Source organism: Furipterus horrens, unplaced genomic scaffold (assembly GCF_987537825.1).
Source record: "Furipterus horrens unplaced genomic scaffold, mFurHor1.1.pri manual_scaffold_21, whole genome shotgun sequence".
NCBI classification, from domain to species: Eukaryota; Metazoa; Chordata; class Mammalia; order Chiroptera; family Furipteridae; genus Furipterus; species Furipterus horrens.
In genome coordinates, this window is record NW_028327191.1 from 1,499,904 (window position 1) to 1,517,762 (window position 17,859).

Genomic DNA, 17,859 nt, shown 5'->3' on the forward strand with positions numbered 1-17,859 from the left:
AAGATGCCTCCAGCAGCCCCTACGCCGCCCTGACGTCAGCACTGGGACAGCTTTCCAATAGCCACTTGCGGCCGACAGGAGGCAGGTGCTCTCCATCTGACAGGTGAGGACGTGGAGGCTGGAGCCCCGAGGCCCACAGTGGAGAGTGGGCACAGGGACGGGCCCAGGTCTGTGGCCTCACTCGGCCCTGCGCCGCCTGCTTGCTCTGGACCAGGCCACAGGCTTGAGAGCATGGCTGATGTGCCCTGGCCCCGGGACTCAAGGTCAGAGCCATCGCTCGGAGGGACGGCCAGGCAGGGCCAGGCAGCCCCAGGCAGGACCGGCCACGCAACCTGCAGGGTCCAGGCCACAAAGAGCCCCCAAGACCCCGTTTTTAAAACTTAAGAATTTCAGGACAGTGACAGCAGCACATTGCACCAAGTGGGGTCCCTTCTGAGCGACCACCCAGACCCAGCAGCAGTGAGACCCCCCGACCCATGCCCGGGGCCACGGCTGGACGGCCGCCCCCGACGCCCACGAGACAGCGTGATGAAGACACCGCAAGTCCTCAGTCGGGTTTATTTTCCGCTAACAAGACAGCTTAGCATTTCAAAGCTCTGCATTCTACATTCTTACAAACTTGAGTTATTAGCATCAGGAACACAAAAAACATTGCAAGACCTCAAAACACAAATAAATACCAAATAAAACCACACACAATATACAGGAAACAGAAATATAAAACGTAATAATGCTATCAGAAACTGAGACACGCTGTTAACTCATCTTAACAACGTGAGTATTGCTGAGCAATAACCACACCGAGTCTTTCGTCGTTTTTTCTTAGAAGAGCAGAAACACGCGGACGGCCACCGCTGGTCACAGTCACTCGCACTGTCAGGACGGGTCCTTGCGGTGGCGGCCACCACACAGCGGTGTGCACGACGGGCAGGCGGATCAGAGTCCGGTGGGCGGCGGCCGTCTTTGGTCTTTGTTGTGGGGGGAGAACTGAACGAAGAGCTGCGCCAGGGGAGGAAGAGTGCGGTTCCAGAAACATCGCAGCCCCGGGCCTGGCCTCACGCACCTCCTGTAGCCCGGGTGCTGCCCCCGGAGAATTCTCAGAGAAATCCTTGGAAATCAGGCGGCTTTCACGTCCACCAACCGGGCCGCTGGGTTTGCTGCTGAGGGCGACCTTACTTTTCTAAGGGGACCGAGTTATAAAAACCAACCACGGGAACTGCAGGGGGGGGCAGCCGCCCAACGTCGCCTGGCCTTTGCGCGTCCCCAGACCGCAGACACAGCAGCCGCAGGAGTGAAATGCCCGCCGCCCCCAACCCCCCACCCCCCACCAGAGGACGCCCCTAGAGTGCCTCTGGGTTTTGCCTCCCTTCCCTCCACTGACCCTGGCTCCCTGATGACACCCAGCACTGCCCAGACAGGCAGGAGTGATCAGGTCACCTGCCGACACAGGAGCCCCACATGGGCCTCGTCAGACCTGGACGCTGGTGGACGTGCCCCACGTCGGCGCCACAACTGCAGAGACTGGCCGATGGGAAACAGGACCGTGGTCTTGGCTGAGGACTCGATTTGATTGGCAGAGGCGTCACTCAGCACGAACGCTCACGAAGGCAAAGGGGCCACTGGGACCCCCAGCTCGTCTCTGCAGCCCAACAGAGGTCTGACCTAGACGTAACAGCTGCCTCGCAGCTCTGCCCGGCCCTTCCCAGTGCTAACGACCCCGAGCAGAGGAGCGCGCCTGGCGGCCGAGGTGAGAGCCCCGACCAGCCCTGGGGAGGCAGCAGCGCACCAGGGCCGGGCGCGCCTGTGACTGGCACAGAACAGTGCGGACGTCACTCCTTCAGCGTCCAGTCCCTGCCCCTGGGCCTGGCCCCCCTTGGGACCCAGCTGCATTCCAGGCTGTGCAGACACCCTGTCTTCTGTAGGACGTTGTCCCTCCATCTGCCCCTCAACCCCGACACAACTGCAGGCTGCCAGGCCTCATGGGGACCACCCTGCGGCATCGCCGAGCACGAAGGGGGCGCAGCTGCTGCTGCTGAATGCAGGTGTCAGCCAGGCCGTAGCTCTGACCCCTGGTGGCTGCAGACCCTGGAGAGAAAGGCTGGCTCCACGGTGACCCCAGTGGTCCGGGGGAAGCCTTGGGGGCGTCAGCTCTGACCGCAACTGGAACTGCCGGCAGCTGCGGGGCCTGGGGGAGGTGGCCAGTGGGGAGGGCGGACTTGCCCGCCGCAGCCCCTGGGGACACGGGGCAGGAGGAGCCGCCTGCCCGAGAGCTTCCCGCTCCACAGCTGCTCCGGCACCAGGGTTGGGGGCGCTGGGAACAGCTGGGACCTGGGGCTGTGACAGCAGCCGGCGTGAGGCCACTCCCGTCCATGGCACAGCCAACGTGCACCGAGCCTCGTGTCCCGGGGGCTGGGGGCCACCCTGCCCCCCGACAAGTCTGAGAAGAAGTCACACACACTCCTATGCTCTCCTGGTGCCTGGAGCCCTGCGTGTGGAAAAACCTGCTCATAAAAAAGGCCCAGGCAGCAGGGCTGTAGCCACTCACGACGCTAGAGACACAGCGGCCCCAGGCCCCAGCGCCGGCACCCAGAGGCGTCTTCACTGAGGACGCAGCCCGCGGGGAGGCCAAGCCGGTGTCAGTTTCTCTGTGTCAGAACTTGTGTCCCATGGGGAACTGTCACCTTTAGCAGACAGGACAGTGCACCTGGTCACACCGCACCCCACACCCTTTACTTGCTGCGGGGACGCAAAGCGGGGCTGAGTGGGAGAGGCACCAAGCCGCCACCACCCGGCAGGCCCAGCACACATGACGGGAGGTGGGCACACAGCAGCAGCCACGGGCCCACGACCCCCAAGTGCCACCAGCTCCAACCAGGCCACAGGGTGACGCTCCCGCCAGGTCAGAGCCTCTTCCCAAGGGACAGTGCAAGCTGCCTGTGCCATGCCCTGTGGGCTCCTCGGGAGGAGAGAGTCTAGGTCATCTGCACGGGTCCCCCCAGGGGTGGAGGCTTCCAGGCGGCCCAGGGCTTCAGCTCAGGGAGGGAGGGGAAAGGTCTGCCTTCTGGTTTTCCTGTTTGACCAGATCAACAGGCTGCTTTTCCTAAGTTCATCAGAGAACGGGGAGCCTGTAGCTCCTGCCCTCGGGAAGGCCCCTGAGGCCCGGCAGGGGCTGCCGGGTGGCTCCCTCCTCTGGGTCTGCAGGGCAGGACCAGGGCGAGGCCTGGAGGTCGGGGACACCTTTGAGGGAGCAGCAGTCTCACGGCACGTGCAGGAAGCGGGGACGCGCCCCTCTGCACTGATGACACCGGTTCGCCTTCACAGCCATCCTCAGGGTGGAGACAGGAGAGGAAACGAGCCGCTGAGCCCTGGGGCCGCCCAGGGCTTGGCGGGGGCTCGGGACCGGGAGGCCGCGATGGAAGCCCGGGGACAGTGCGAGGAGTGCGCTTCCAGCAGGCACTGGGGCGAAGGCACGCCCGGGGCAGACGGCAGCACCAGAGACACGGTGGGCCCCGGGCACCAGCCCAGCCGTCCGTCCGCACGCAGCTCTGGGGAGCCCAGGGGCGGGCAGGCAGTCTGAGTGCGCGGCCCGGCGGCCGGTGTGGGCGCGGCCTTTGGATGAATGGCACAGATGCGGTCGGCCGCGCACTGGCTGTGCCTAAAAGCACCCGTCGCGTGTAGCACCCGTCAGTGGTCAGAGCACCAGGCGGCGCGGCGCACGGCAGCGGCACGGGAGGCCGGCCTCGGCTGCTGATCACAGTTGGACCATTGAGAGAAGGTAAACAGTGAGTGGAGGAGAGGCCGGCGGGGCGGGCGGGGGCTGGGCCCACGGACCCCGAGGCCGCCCTTCCCAAGGGCGGTGGTCCCGGAGGCCCGGCGCTCAGCCCGGGCAGGCCCCCAGAGCGGCGGTCTCTGGAATGCTCGAGGGTTCTGCTGGAGTGGGCCCACGCCCGCGCCTGACCCGGCGGCTCACCATGGGGGGCCTAGAGACTTGAAATCTGTGATGGTTAAGCAGGGGACCCCAGAAGCCCCGGTGGAGCCTGGCTGCCCCCCAGCAGGTGCGCAGCTGCCTGGGGGCCCGTGAGACAGGTCTAGTGGTCGAGAGAGAAGTCTGGCTACACGGTCGCTCCCTGGGATGCGGAGAATGCAAAGCTGGGGGAAGCGGCATGCACGCCTAAGGCACGGGTACCATATGCCACCGTCTAAGCAAAGACTTCGCGAACAGAATGCAGCAACGCGACAGGATGGAGGACCGCCCGCTGTGGCCGCCTGCCCACCCCGGACACTGGACGCTGAGGGTCGCCGCTGTCAGCGGTCAAGACCGTGTCAGAACACATGGGGCACAATTTTAAAAACCTACAGGATTTTGTTTAGAACTCCAAAGTTCAACTAATGCCCTATTTTAGGGTGAAAACAATTATAAATCTGAAAATGATGCACAGCATCCATGAGCAGTTTTCCTTCCGTAACAATTTTGAAGTAGTGTCATTAACTACGACAGGTATTAGAGGGTTTACATTTCTAACGAGAAATAACAACAGATTGAATATTCTCTTTCCTATCACAAGTGATAACCAGCGTTTGATATTTTACATTTTCTTCCAAGAAATATAGTCTATTACCGTTTTAAAATAAAATGTCTGCAGTAACAATTATCTTAGAACTTTAAATTAAAAAATGACTCTGAATTTAGAGACTTTCAGAAAAGACCGAGGTGTACTTCAGGGTCTTCTGACAGACAAATTATTAAAACAGACCAGGTGAGGCCTTAAAAATAGACAGTATGCTATATTTGAAACGAGACTGCACTCTTGAATTTTAGAACGAACCGATTATTTCACAGATTCTTCTTCTACTCAACATGCCGACATGCCCAGCTGCCCCAGGCGCGCGTGTGGGCGGTTGTGGGTGTCCAGATGCCCCTCTGTTCAGCAGATATGTTTCCCACCTTATTTAACTAGGTCTTTAAAAATGACAATGAAATCCTTCTCTGGCAGCAGTATTTCTTGCGCCGAAGGATAAATAGTTCTCCAGTGAAGCGTCGCTAGTCTATAGAAAACGTCCTCCCGCGCGGCTCCTCCCGCCGGCCCGCGGCCGCCTTCTGCCGCTTCCTCCGTCCCGCGGGTCCTTTTCTGAGTGCGAGGACCTCGGTGGAGACAGCGGTTCAAACCCCCCAGAGGAGTTGCCTGCTGCTCGATCTGCCTCCCCGGCGGCCGTCAGGGGTCGGGCAGGTCCGAAGTATCCACTATGACCTTAATAAAGATGGTGTCGTCTTTAATGTACGTCCCATTCTCCAGCACAGTCTGCGCCACGAAGACCGGGCAGCCGGAGGCGATGTTCATCTCCCCGGTGGGCTTCTTGAAGCTGCTGCTGTTGGGGTCGGGCTTGAACGCGTCCCCCAGGTGGCGCCGAGATGACCCCTGGTCCATCAGCATGAGCGTCACCTTCTGCTTGAAGGGCCACGGAAGCAGCGCGTCATACTCACCGCGCATGATGACGAAGAAGAGCGACAGGTGCGTCCCCTTCCCCATGCCGTCCCCGTTCAGGTAGACGCGGGCGCACATCTTGTAGCCGAAGTAGCCGGTGTAGAAGGGCTGGCTGTACAGGGACAGCGTCTTCCCCATGACGGCCTCCTGCTTCCGCCGCTTGTAGTCGCGGATCTTCCAGATCAGCACGCCGTTGTAGCTGGCCGTCTCCAGCACCTGGAAGCGCAGGTCCATGTCGGCCAGACGGATGTCGTGCACGCTGAGCATCTGGTCGTGCCGGCTCAGCTGGGACTCCAGCAGGCCTGGGGGCAGAGGCCGGCGAGCGCGTCAGCGGGGGCCCGAAGCTGGGGAAGCCCCCCTCCTCTGGCCTGCAGACGGAACACCAGCGGCCACCGAGGCTCTTGGCTGGCAGAGGGCAAATGCCACGCAGACGTCCTGACGTGGGCCTCAGACCCCGTCCCGCGTGGGCCCCCGGCGCCCACTGCCACAGCCTGCTGAGATGTCCCTGGGGTCCCTCACCACAGGGTCTGGAGGGAGCCCAAGGCTCGGGGCTCCTGTCCCCTGAGTGTCAGCTGTGCCTGTCCCCACTCCAGGCCCTCGGCTGCTGAACCCAACCCCACACACCCCTCGTTACCGCTGCTCCTTCCGTGTGAATACGCTGCGTATTCGTGCAGCCCCCGGGGCGCGGGCCGCAGACACTCCCGGGTACCAGACACGTGGCTGAGCTGGCGGGGCCCTCGCCTCACCTGCTTGTCATCATCCAGGCCCTGGGACCTTGTGAACCCCCAACCAGCAGGCCCTGCCCCATGCCCACCGTCCACTGTGCTGGCCTCGCACAGAGGCGACAAGTCTAAGTGGGACCAGAGGCAGGACGACCGCCAGCCCAGGCACATGCTTCTCCTGTGACCAGGAAGTCCTGCCCCGAGGCACCAGGGGCCAAACAGACCGCGTGCCCCACGAATTCAAGCCCCGGCACTTCCCTGGGGTCCCAAGAGTAGTCCAGGACATGTGTCACCTGTCCCAGAGCCCTCCCAGACTCGTCCCGGCCCTCACCTGTGTTCCGGGCCGCCTGCCCTGAGCTCTTATCCACGCTCTCCAGCTCGGCCACGCGGTTCTGGAGGGACTCCACGCTGCTCTTCATGCTGTCCGCTTCCTCCCAGTTCTGCCGGAAGGGGCGGATCTCCTTGTCCAGCTCCTTCAGCTTCTCTGCTTGGCTGTCTATCACGCGCTTCCAAATCAAAAGCATCAAAAAGGCAAAACACAGTCAGAACTCACAGAAAACAAGGAGCAGTCAGTCACCATCAGACCAGCCAACGGGGACAGAGGGGCCAGCCCGGGGCCCGGCCCGCGGCCCTGAAGGTATCCCATCTGACACCTCGCTGATCTCAGGGCACAGAGGTGACGAGGGTCCTACTTCCCCGAGGAGGGGCCAGGGCAGGGGGCCTCCCCCACAACTGCAGGGCAGGGGGCCCCACGTCGCTCTGTCCTCATCTCAAGTTCAGGACGCTGGAGGGATGCCCGTCAGCGCTGACGGAAGGCCTATGTCCCTGCGGGTTCGAGCCATCGGCAGGGGCCCAACAAGGTGGGCTCCCACATGGCCACCTGGCCAAGGGCTGGAGCGGCCGCCCTGTCTCTGTAGCCCCAGAGCCCGCCTGGGTCCCTGCACCTGCTCCAGAGGCCTGAGCTCACGGTGGCTGCTGGGTCCTCAGACCCCAGTGACGCCAAGGGCCAGGCCCGGGGGCAGCTGGCTTCCCCCACAGCTCCTGGCTTGGTGCCCGCCTGCCAGGCCACAGGAGCGCCGCCCTGCTGGTCCACACGTGCTGGTGAGGGTGAGGCCTGACTTTCTGCTGCTCCAATTTAAATGACTCAGAAAACCTTTCTTCCCAGAAATGCACAGCCCACTGACATGCCTCACAGGGACCGGAGGGGCGGGGCCCGTGTTCTGGCTGGGGCGGCCGCCGGGCCGCCGCGGGGACCAAGCCGGGGCCTAAAGGGCCTTCCCGTCTCAGACTTTGCATTTCTGAAATAATGCTCCTGGGGGCCGAGCAGGCAGCCCTGTGAGGCTGTGTGTGGGGGGGCCCGGTTCATTTCTCCTTTTGGAAGCGTATTTTTAAACATTCAGGTTTCGGCACCTTTGCTGGCTCTTGCTAACCGCGAAGGCGCCACCGCGGTGCAGGCGTGGGTTACTTTCCTGGGGTAGAAGTAGTGCCACCCTTCCTCTTCTCTCCGGGAAAGCCTGATGTTCGCTAACATTTAGAAAGTAAACGTTCCTCCGATAAAGACCACCTCCCATGCGGACGTCCTTTTGCCTTCCTTTTACACGCACGTGGCTGGAGGCCATTTCAGTAGCCGCCCAGGTCCGCTTCCCGGGCACGGCACTACTCCCGTTAACGAGCATCCAGACGCGCGAGGCACCTCTAACGGGTGCCTGTAGCAGCGGCCACGTCCTCTCCCCACCGAGACTGTGTCAGCTGGGCTGCCGTGGGCACCGGTGAGGGGGACGGGACGTGGCTGGGGCCCGCGGTGACGAGGGGCAGCTGAGGGGGGCTGCTCTGGGCCCCCGGGGACCGAGGAGGGAGCCCCACGCAGCCACCTGTCCCCCTGGGCCTCACGCCCCAGGTAAAGAGGGAGGACGCTGAGCTGCCTCTGTCCCACACGGGCGACGCTGCGGGATGGTGGCCTGCAGGCACGCAGTCCCCTCAAGAACAGAGCTGTGGGGTCTGAACAGCAGAGCTTCCCCGATAGCCAGGCCCGACGCAGCCCGGGAGCGTGGGCCGGCACGCGGCGCAGAGCAGCGGGGCCCACGCACGCGCGTGCGGGCAAGGCTCAGCCACGTTACTCAGAAGGAGCTCCACAGGGCAAGGGAAACTGCTGTTTTTAAATGACTTTTCATTTGTATCAACGGCACCATTCCAAAGCAGAAGCCCGTCCAAATTGAGCTCTTTCTGCAAAACGCAGCGAAGGTGCCCCTTCCCTGAGGAGCCGCACCCCGCGTTCCCACCAGAGCCCCCCCGAAGCGCGGGTGTGGGGCTTCACCAGACGGACGCTAATCCCGGAGCCGAGGGGCAGGCGCACGTGCCCCCTGTGAGTCCCCCGCACGCAAGCCCGCCTTCCGAGCGCCCGCCGCGGTCGCACGCACGTGCTTCCTGTCCCCCGCCGTCACCTGTGCTGGGGGCCCTGGAAGCCACACGGTGTCCCAGTGAGGCAGTGCTGGGGCCAGGCTAGGGTCCGCGCGGACAGGACCCTCAGACAGGGCGCGCCACAGCGACGGGCCATCCAAGCCAGGCTCGGCCGGGCTCACTTCCAGCCGTGCCCGCCGGGTGCGGCCCACGGGGTTCCAGACAGACTGACGTTCACCGGAAGACAGTCCCGCACCTCCCCCCTCGCAGCCTGGTGCGGGGCTCAGAGGGGAACGGACTCCTCGCAGGCTGCGATTCTGCGGGGACCTCCAGGGGCTGCACATCACGGTGTCACGAGTTGGGCCTCCGGTCCAGGTGGTGCCCCGTCTTCAAATCCACCCCGGCCCCCAGTGGGGTCCTCCCTCGGGAGAAGGGCACAGCGAGCCCTCCCAGTATGAGGCCTGGGGCGCTGACGAGGGCGGCTGCTGGCACTTCTCTGCGCTTGTGCCCAGCTTGGCGCCCTCTTTTCTTCAATCGCATGGGCTTCCTCAGTCACAGAAGGTTTCCGGCACAAACCACCCCCGTGGGGTGACTCGGCAGCGGAGGGAGAGCCCAGAAAGCCCTGGAAGTTCAGAGGAGCACGGCCGTGACCGCTGCGCCGGGTCCTGACCTCTCCTCACGCGTGAGCCCTCTGCCCACCCCTCCCCCGCTGCTGGTGTCTGTGACGAGCCGCCACTCCCTCGGCCTTGCCCGCGCCCCGGGCCAGGTGCAGCCCCTCCGCAGCCCCGACCGCGCCGGGCACCGCGCCGGGAGCTGCCCCGGGAGGCTCGCTGGCGTTCTACGTGCTGCTCTGCTTCGTGGGTTATTTCCACTGAGAACTTGCCTCTTTACCAAACACAGTCTAACATTTCACCGTGTTCTTCCTCATCTCCGGACAGCCACACGCTCGGACACAAATGAACATTTACTAAATCCCCACGCGGTCCCCGGTCTCCGGGGTGCACGCGGGAGCAGAGGCCCTCTCAGGCTCCGGGAGCGAGCACGCAGACCTCTCCCAGACACGCGAGGGCACACACCACACGGACAGGCCCTGGTCGCCCGTTGTGGCCACGTGCTAGGGTTACTCTGACAGATGCAGGGACCGGAGCTGCAAAGGCAACGCGCCGCCCAGCCCGCAGGAGGGACGAGGAGCCCCGTCCTCACCAGGCCCGGCGGCCGGAGCAGCGATGGGCGGCGCGTTGGAGCTGCCCTCGATCGGTGGTGGGGTCACGTGAGCGGGCACACAAATCACTGGGCAATTCAGGACAAGATCATTTGGCTGCCCCTCAGGTTAGGAAGTGAAGCTTTACCTGTGCCTGCTCATGACCCCGGTGAAATCAGAGGTAACAATAAAAACTGCTGATTTTAAAATCATGGGCTTTGAGTCTCATGGCACCAATAGGGACCCCTAGGCACAGAGCGGGGAAGGGGGTCTGCCCTCAGCCAAAGACGAGGCGGCGGCAGCTGAAACTCCGCCCTGGGATGCCCCTCTAGGGGGGACACAGCCAGGCTCCTGCCCTTCAGCCTCTTACCTGTAAATGAAGTATTTTGGACTCGTTATTTCGGAGCATTTCCTTTTGTCTCTCAATTTCGATCTCAAAGCTGCAGATCTGGTTGTGCAAACTTTGTATGCTCTTGTTTTTTTCCACACTTTCATTCTGTAGCAAGGAAACCTGAGAAAGGAATTCTTCAATGAAGCAAGCAAAGTGTGGTTCTAATATTAATGAATAACAAAACGTTAATTAATAACAATTACGACAGCAATTAAGTTTCCACAACACAGGCCTTCCAGCTCACTGGAAGGAGTTCCAGGGAACGGAAGTCCTGGAAGGGACCGGGAACCCCCCACGCTGCTCGCTCAGCATCTCCCTGAAGTTTTTGTTGGTAGTTGATACACTTCCTGCCAGAGAGGCTTTCAAACCGGGGCCAGGAAACGCATCTCGCAGGACGCCCCCGCCATGCAGTGAGTGCGCCCCCGAGAAGCAGGCGTCACAAAGCCACGCTGGTCCTCGCCACCTACGACGTACCCTGGTGGTCCCTGTTTTAGTCTATTTTGCTTTTAAAAAAAGGCCAGCCACCAGCCACGAAAGCGCCTCACACCCGCTGCCAGGCCGCGCCCTGCACTGGGATGCTCTCCTGACAGCGCGGAAGCCCGGTGAGAAAAGAAGATGAGGTGCCCGCTCCCCCGCAGCCTCGCCAGGCCAAGCCCCCTCTGACTTGCTCAGAATCCCTTTCAGAGAAACAATTAGCTCCTGATAGCTGCTGAGAGCCAACAACGGGCCTCTAGCCCGGGTGAGGAGTTGGGGGCCCTCGGCCCCGGAAAGGCCTTTTCCACTCCCAGCCCGAGTGTGGGTGCAGCTGCCACCCTGGACATCACAGCGCACTTGTGATGGATCGGAATGTCATCAGCCCCTGAGGATCGAGGTGCTGTCACTGAGGTGGTGGCCCCACATCCTCGCAGGACAAACACAGGAGTGGCGAGACCTGGCCCCTGACAGCGTCCCTTTGAAGGTTCAGCTGCGGAAGATGACACCCTTCCTGGCTCTGGCTGCTCTGGCATTCGCTCCAGGACAGGCCGCAGGGACAGGGGCGTACGGAGCTCGCAGTGCGTCCCGGGCTTTCACGCAGCACCCCCGGCCGCTCCTCCCTAAAACAGGATGTCACCAAGCCCACGCGGCCTACACGTGGCGTGTGCCCAGTGCAGACGGGGACACGCAGCCTCACAGGGCCACCTCCACCTGGCCGAGGTTGCGGCTCACCCACCCCCGTCCGTCACAGTGGACAAAGGCCCCGACTGTTCTCAGAGACACCACACGCGCACCAGCCTTCAGGCAAAAGCCTCAGTCACGTCTCCAACAAACCGAGCGGCTTGAGGGTGGTCAGGAGCGCCTACCCTGGAGGACATCCACTGGCCCCCGCAGACTCACTTCCTTGTTCCTGACGCAAACCCATTTTTAATTATCTACATGTTTATTCCAAGAACCCAATGCTGTCCCGCGCAGGAGAGGCGGCCTGGCAGGGTCCCCGTGCCGCGCTGGGTGACATCCCCAGGGCAGGTGAACGGGCCTGGCCCCCTTGCAGCCTGTGCTCTGTGCTCCTGACTCATGCCTCAAATGGCAGGTGAGGAAGGGCATTTCTAAGTCCAAACCTTACAGACAATTGTTCTATAGTTTGACCGTAAATGTGGTGGCTGGTCTCTCTGAACCAACCCACTCATTCTATTTCCTGTCTCAGGTGAACAAAACCACCCGAGCCTCCAGCTGCGTGGCCTGTGCTGAGAAAGGAAACCCTCTCTAGGGAAATACAAGGGTCTCCACTTTGGCAGCCTCCGCTCCGGGCCCAGGGAAGAGGCCGGACACAGACGGGCCTGCGTGGAGCCGCGGCTCAGCTGGCGTGGCCACGGGGGCTGGGGCTGGGGCTGGATCGGGCCCGTTTGGGTGACAGACGTGGGGGAGTGATCGCTGAGCAGCACCCAGAAGAACAGTGCCTCCAGGCTGCAGGCAGCACCCCTCGCCCCGCAGGCTCTGGGAGTGACAGCCACGTGGCGAGGCCGCTGTGGGCCGTGTGCGCAGCTGCATGGGTGCGTCCGTCCCCAGGGAGGAGGCTCTTTGCTGTGAGGGCGGCTGTGCCCACGTGGGGGGAGCACGTGCTGAGGGCAGGACCGCGAGGTGCCCTCAGGGTCTCAGCCCAGGAGCTGCCTGGGGACATCACCTTCCACGGCAGAGGTGCCGGACAGCCACCCCTTCAGGCCACTGGACTCTTAGGTCACAAGTGCAGCTGAGCAGACCAACTCGTGTGAATGAGAGAAAGGCCCCTTTGAATGAATGCGAAGCAATATCTGTCGTAGACAAGAGCCCTGAGATCTCCGTCTACAGTTTTTTAGAAGGCAAAAACAGAATACAGAGTCTGAAAAAGCAGGTCCTCAGGAAGCCCATCGTGGCCCCAGAGCAGACCCCGTGCTGACGGGACGCCCCAGGGACACTGGCAGCGCCTGCTTCACGGCGGACGGACAGCTTTCTCTCCGCATGTGCGGGCGGTCGTACTAAACACAACTCCACTTCCACTTTAATAAAATACTGTGACTTAAAATTTCAGGCCCTCTCAACTACATGCGTGTTTTAAATCTCCTGGCTCTAACTCCACACAAAACAAGACGCTCAGGTGGTCGCCAGGCCACGTCCGGCCGCCGTGCCCCGTGCAGGCCCCTGAGCAGCTGCCCTCCCCGCCCTCAGAGCTTTTGCCCTTCTCCCTGGCAGGGTGGCGCCCCTCGAACCGGGTGGAGGAGCCTGCCTGGGAAGGGGATCTGCTCGGCGCCCCAGCTCCCAGTGCCAGCCGGGAAGTCAGCGGAGCAGCGGGGTCGGGCAGACGTCCTCCCTAAGCATCTAGCACGGCGCCCTTCCTGTCCGGGGCCGGCACTTTCTCTGCGAGAGTCAAGAGCGAGGGTGCGGGCTGTGTGGCCACTGGACCTTGGCCGCCCCACGCGCTGCAGCCCTGGCCCAGGCGGAAGGAACGCCGGGCATCCGGTGCGGCTTCCTCGGCGGGAGAGGGGAGGTCTGGACGCCTCCCAGCCCGCGTTCCAGAGCAGCGCTGAGACACCCGCCAGTGAGTTCTCTGAGAGAGCAGGGCACACCGACTGGCAAGGGGAAAGCAGAACGAACACAAACACCCTCACTCTGAGGGCAAGATCACGCACGGAGGGCCGACCTTCCTGACCGCTGCGCGACGCTGCTCCTCTGACGCCCCGACCACTCGCAACCCCACGGAAGGTGTCCTTCCTTACAGCGCCGCAGGGCGCGGGCCGCAGCCGGTAGGCGCGGGCGGGTGGCCGTACCTTTTTCTCCAGGGAGTTGCTCCACTCCTTGAGCAGGTTGACATGCTGCACGGCCGAGCTGGCCTCGTGGGCCTTGATCTGCTGGTTCGTCCCCTGCGGGAACAAGGGTGCAGAGCGTGAAGCCGGCCTCGTCCCCGAGCACACAGGACGCCGCACCGGCGCCCCAAGCCCAGCGCTGCCCCGAAGCGGGGACCCCGGGCCTGATGCGGGCCGTGCCTGCGGCCAGAGGCAGCTGCTGCGCGGGGCCCCGCACCCTCCTCCCGCGCCCTCTCAGCTGCGTGCACACCCGCTTCGTTGAGGAATTAAATTTCGGACACACGCTTTCTGTTCCTTTAGGGACTTTTTCATTAAAAACATAAACGGGAAATGTTCATCCCCCTCAGCTACAGCTGGACACCGGTGCACTAACCTGCCGGACGTGCGCTCAGACTAGGGTTCTAATTTAACCGAAATGTTGGCTCCTTAGTGAAACCCACGGGGTCAGGAAAGGGGCTGTTCGTCACTGCTCTGAGGACCCTCAGGAAGTTACGTACAAAACATACACAATCTACAGAGTACAGAAGATGCAGACCATTGTCGTGGGTCACGAGCACGGGAAGGTGTACTTCACGTGTTTAAGGAAATAACTGATATGACAGTAGGATTTGTTTTGATATTGGAAAATTAAGAGGCCACAGGAAGCATTTTAATGATCTCCAAAACATATACTCTGTACAGAGACTGTTCATATATATATATGTTGAGATAAGGGTTGCTGTTATGTCAACATATACATACACACACACAGAACGGACAGCACCACGGACACACACGGTGGGGAGGCCTGTCTCCTGCAGAGACGGGCGAGTCGTCCTCGGGCTCCAGCCTGCGCTCTCTAAGGACAGACTAGGACGCCAGCGTCCCCGCGCTGGCTTCATGACGAGCTCTTATGTCGATTCAAACAGTCACATGTAAAATCCTTTGGTAGTGATACGTATTGTCTTTTCATAGTTTTAAAGATTAAGATATGCATTTCAATAAAAACAGTTCAGATTCACTAGCAACCTCAGATGTGTTTAAAAAAATACTCAGGTGTGGCCAGGAGAAGGTGTCCCTGCGACACGGTTCTGCCGGGAGGTGTGGCCTGTGTGCACAGCGCGAGCGGACACACGTGTGTGTGACCCTTATAGCTGCGCACCGATGCACACGCCGCTAACGCCACGCCCGGCCGGGTACGCACCACGCTCCGCTCCCGCGGGCGCCCCCACCGCTGTCTGCCTGGGAACCCCGCCCCCGGCAGACCCGGACGCCCCGCGCACTAGGGGACTCTGGCCTTCCTCCCGGCTCCGGGGTCTGCCTGGCCTCGCGTCACCCCGCGTGGAAGGCGAGCGCCTCGTCTGCCGCACGTGGCTTTCTCAGCCGCGCAGCTGCGGGGAGACACGGTCCCATGGTCAAGGCTAACGTCCTGCACTGGCCCATCTAAGGTGAACGCAATAACTTTCTCTCAAGGCAGAACGTCAGTGACGGAGAAGGACAGATGTTGGATACTGACCTGAAAAACGCAGCCATAGCGCTTAAAACTACAGGTGCTGGGGGCATTGACACACTCTGACAAGTGCGCACTCAACTGCAACGGGAAAGAGACGTGAGTTGTGGCACGAACGTTCGCGTGAGAATGTTCAAACATGTCAAAGGCACAGAGCGCACCGGGCGGCACCACCAGGACGGCGCTTCCGGCCACGGGGCCCGCGCCGTCTGCTTCCGGACTCCTCGGCAGCCGGCTCACGGGTCGTCACGTGCATACACGGATATACACCAATATACAGAAATACAGTCACTGTAACAGCGCTCAAACTCGCATTTTCTTTAGAACTGTTCAACACGGGACATGCCGTCTGCAGCGCCAGAATTAAAAAAAGAATGTAAACTGAACGCACATTTAAAGACTCTAAACAAAACTGCGTGGAACACACACGAAAGAAAGCATTCTGGGTGCAGCTGGCCACACACCTCACACACGTACACGAAAATAAATATATTCCCAAAGCAAGCGTGCACAGCAAGCCACACGCTCAGTCCTCAGGGTAATGGGGTGCGTCTCCTTATCCTAAGGGGCTTCCTCGCTGCTGGCCGTACGGTGGTGGGGCTCTCCAAGGCCGCTGCGGCCACTCCACGGCCAGCACCTTCATACTGCCCCCTCGAACGATGGGAGGAAACTGGGGGGGAGTGGGCGAGGGCCACCCATGTGGGTGCTGCGCACACGTCAGCCTCGCCTCAGGTGCAAACCACTGGGACGTGCCCCCAGGGAGGGGGCGCGAGATGCCTGCGCCATGAAGACACAGAAATTCAAGGAGAGTTTCTCCTTTTATTGAAGAAATAAATCCTCATCGGGGGCTCTGGGGCAGACCTCACAGGCACAATTGGACCCTGAATCAGGAAAGCGGGCGTGGGACGTGTCTGCCCAGGTGCCAGGGCCCGCGGGTGTCCCTCGGGCGGGTGCATTGGCTCTGCAACTCCCCCGCGGTCTGCAGGACAAAGATGGCCTCTGCTTTTGGGCAGAGAGGAGAGGGGACCAGAGGGCTGCTCTGTCACCCCGTTGCAACCGCTGCAGAGGTGGCCAGTGCCAGGGTGTGGTCTGAGGGACGCCCCCGACCGCGGCCAAGGCCCGCCTCTGTGGGAGGTCCGAGTTCGGGCCGTCGTGGGTACGGACGGAGCGGCTGACACACCGCTGTCCCTCTGAACCCAGCCTGGCAGTGCAGGCCCACCCCTAGAGGGGGCTCTCAGAAGGCACAGCTCAGGGGGCCGGCACAGGGACGCGGCCTGAGACGGCACGTGTGGCGGCGTCAACTTAAAATCGCACAGCACACGGCCACTGCCTGGAGCCCAGACGTGCGCCCGGGCAGCCCCCACGGCGTCAGAGCCAGGGACAGAGTGAGGCTGGTGCTATTTCCCATGTGCTGCTATAAGCTCACGCTTTTTCCTAAACTGGCTTTATCATCATGACCTCAAAGCCTTGCAGAATTTACAGGCAAAATGGAGGCAGCTTCTGTCCCTAATTCAGAAAGCCCTGAGTAAAAATCTAGGAAAGTGTGTAAAACCCCAAAAATCATTTCAACAATACAGACTCGTCCTCCGTCCATTTGAACGGGGGGACTTTCCAGCCGTGGAATAATGGACATGCGCTTCCCTTCCCGCCACTCCCAGTGGCACGTCCAGGGACCAGGGACTCAGCAAGAGCCAGCAGTCAGCTTGTGCGAGGATGCTCCTCAAGTGACAGTGGCTCTGGGGGTCCGCCCTGCGCCCCGTGTCCTCGCCCCGTGGGGACGTGAGACTGACCCCATACCCAGGGGTGAAGTTCTAGGCTGCTGAGAAGGCTGCGGGGAGCAGGCCCCTCAGACCAGAGCGCCTGGGCCTGAAGTGACACAGGGACCCCAGAGAGCCCCAGGCGGCACAGCGAAGGGGCCCCCAGTGCGGGCTGGGTGTGAGAACAGGGAGAACCCCTGAAATGCTTCCACCTGGATCCGTCCTGGTCAGGTGAGGTTCACACAAAATCCACCTGCCTGAGGGACAGGGGACAGGGGACAGGGGCGGGGCCTGCACCCCCAAGCTACTCTGAGATAATCTCACAGTCATTCCTGTGTTGTATTAACCACGTTGCAGCTTTTCACTGCCTGCGGCTTCAATCTCTGACTCCCGAGACCAGCACAAGGTCTGCGGAGACCTCGGGCCGCAGCCACGCTGGGGGAGCGGTGGCCCCTGAGGCTGGCTGGCCCCGACGACGCCCCCAGCTCGCGCCGGGCCCCGCCACACCCTCACCTCGCTCCTCAGGAGGGTCTGGACTCTGCACTTGTGAGGGCAGGACACCACCACGCAGGGACAGTCGGTGTCTTCGTGTTTCTGCAGGAGAAAAGGAAAGTGTCGTCAAGTTTGAGACACACAGGCCCCACCAGCGTCCCCACGTGGACCCAAAGGACGCGCCCGCTCGCTGCTGCGGCTCCGGACTCAGGGTGCTGCCACAGCACCCGACGGGCCCTTACACTGAAAATGTCTGCGCGCAAAGCCCAAGGCAGCGTCGCAGAAGACGGCGCGGGCCTGGCGAGGGGTCGCCCTGAGGGAGCAGCGTCCTGAGCAGCAGCGGCCCGAGACCAGCCGGGCCAGCGGCGCTGGCGGGGCGGGCGGGCTTCGCTGGCCTCTCGGCTTGGGGCCGAGGAATGCTGCTTCCCCGGCACCCGCAGCAGTGAGACCTCCTGCGCGCTGAAATCACTGCCTGAAAACCTCGCTGGGATTATCTTCAGTGCGTGGAAAACGCGGCCAATTCTGCCTCAGCCACTCACGGGGACTGTCAGACTCGGAGCCACGCTGTCCGCGGGCGAAGTGCGGGCCGAGCACCAGCAGGTGACGAGCTGCA

At 61.9% G+C, this 17,859-nt stretch overlaps 1 protein-coding gene across 1 annotated transcript in view; it reads right to left on the bottom strand.

Annotated features, from left to right (window-relative positions):
• Positions 1 to 4,765: 4,765 nt before the first annotated feature.
• TRAF3 (TNF receptor associated factor 3) overlaps positions 4,766 to 17,859 on the bottom strand; it is a 94,022-nt gene continuing 80,928 nt past the window's right edge. Inside the window, exons 7-12 of the mRNA XM_090265620.1 lie at positions 17,268 to 17,348; positions 15,004 to 15,078; positions 13,473 to 13,565; positions 10,174 to 10,314; positions 6,537 to 6,711; positions 4,766 to 5,785 (exon numbers count right to left, since the gene is read on the bottom strand). Of these exons, the coding sequence (XP_090121746.1) occupies positions 5,214 to 5,785; positions 6,537 to 6,711; positions 10,174 to 10,314; positions 13,473 to 13,565; positions 15,004 to 15,078; positions 17,268 to 17,348 (1,137 nt within the window). The 3' untranslated portion in view covers positions 4,766 to 5,213. The remainder of the gene's footprint in view (positions 5,786 to 6,536; positions 6,712 to 10,173; positions 10,315 to 13,472; positions 13,566 to 15,003; positions 15,079 to 17,267; positions 17,349 to 17,859) is intronic.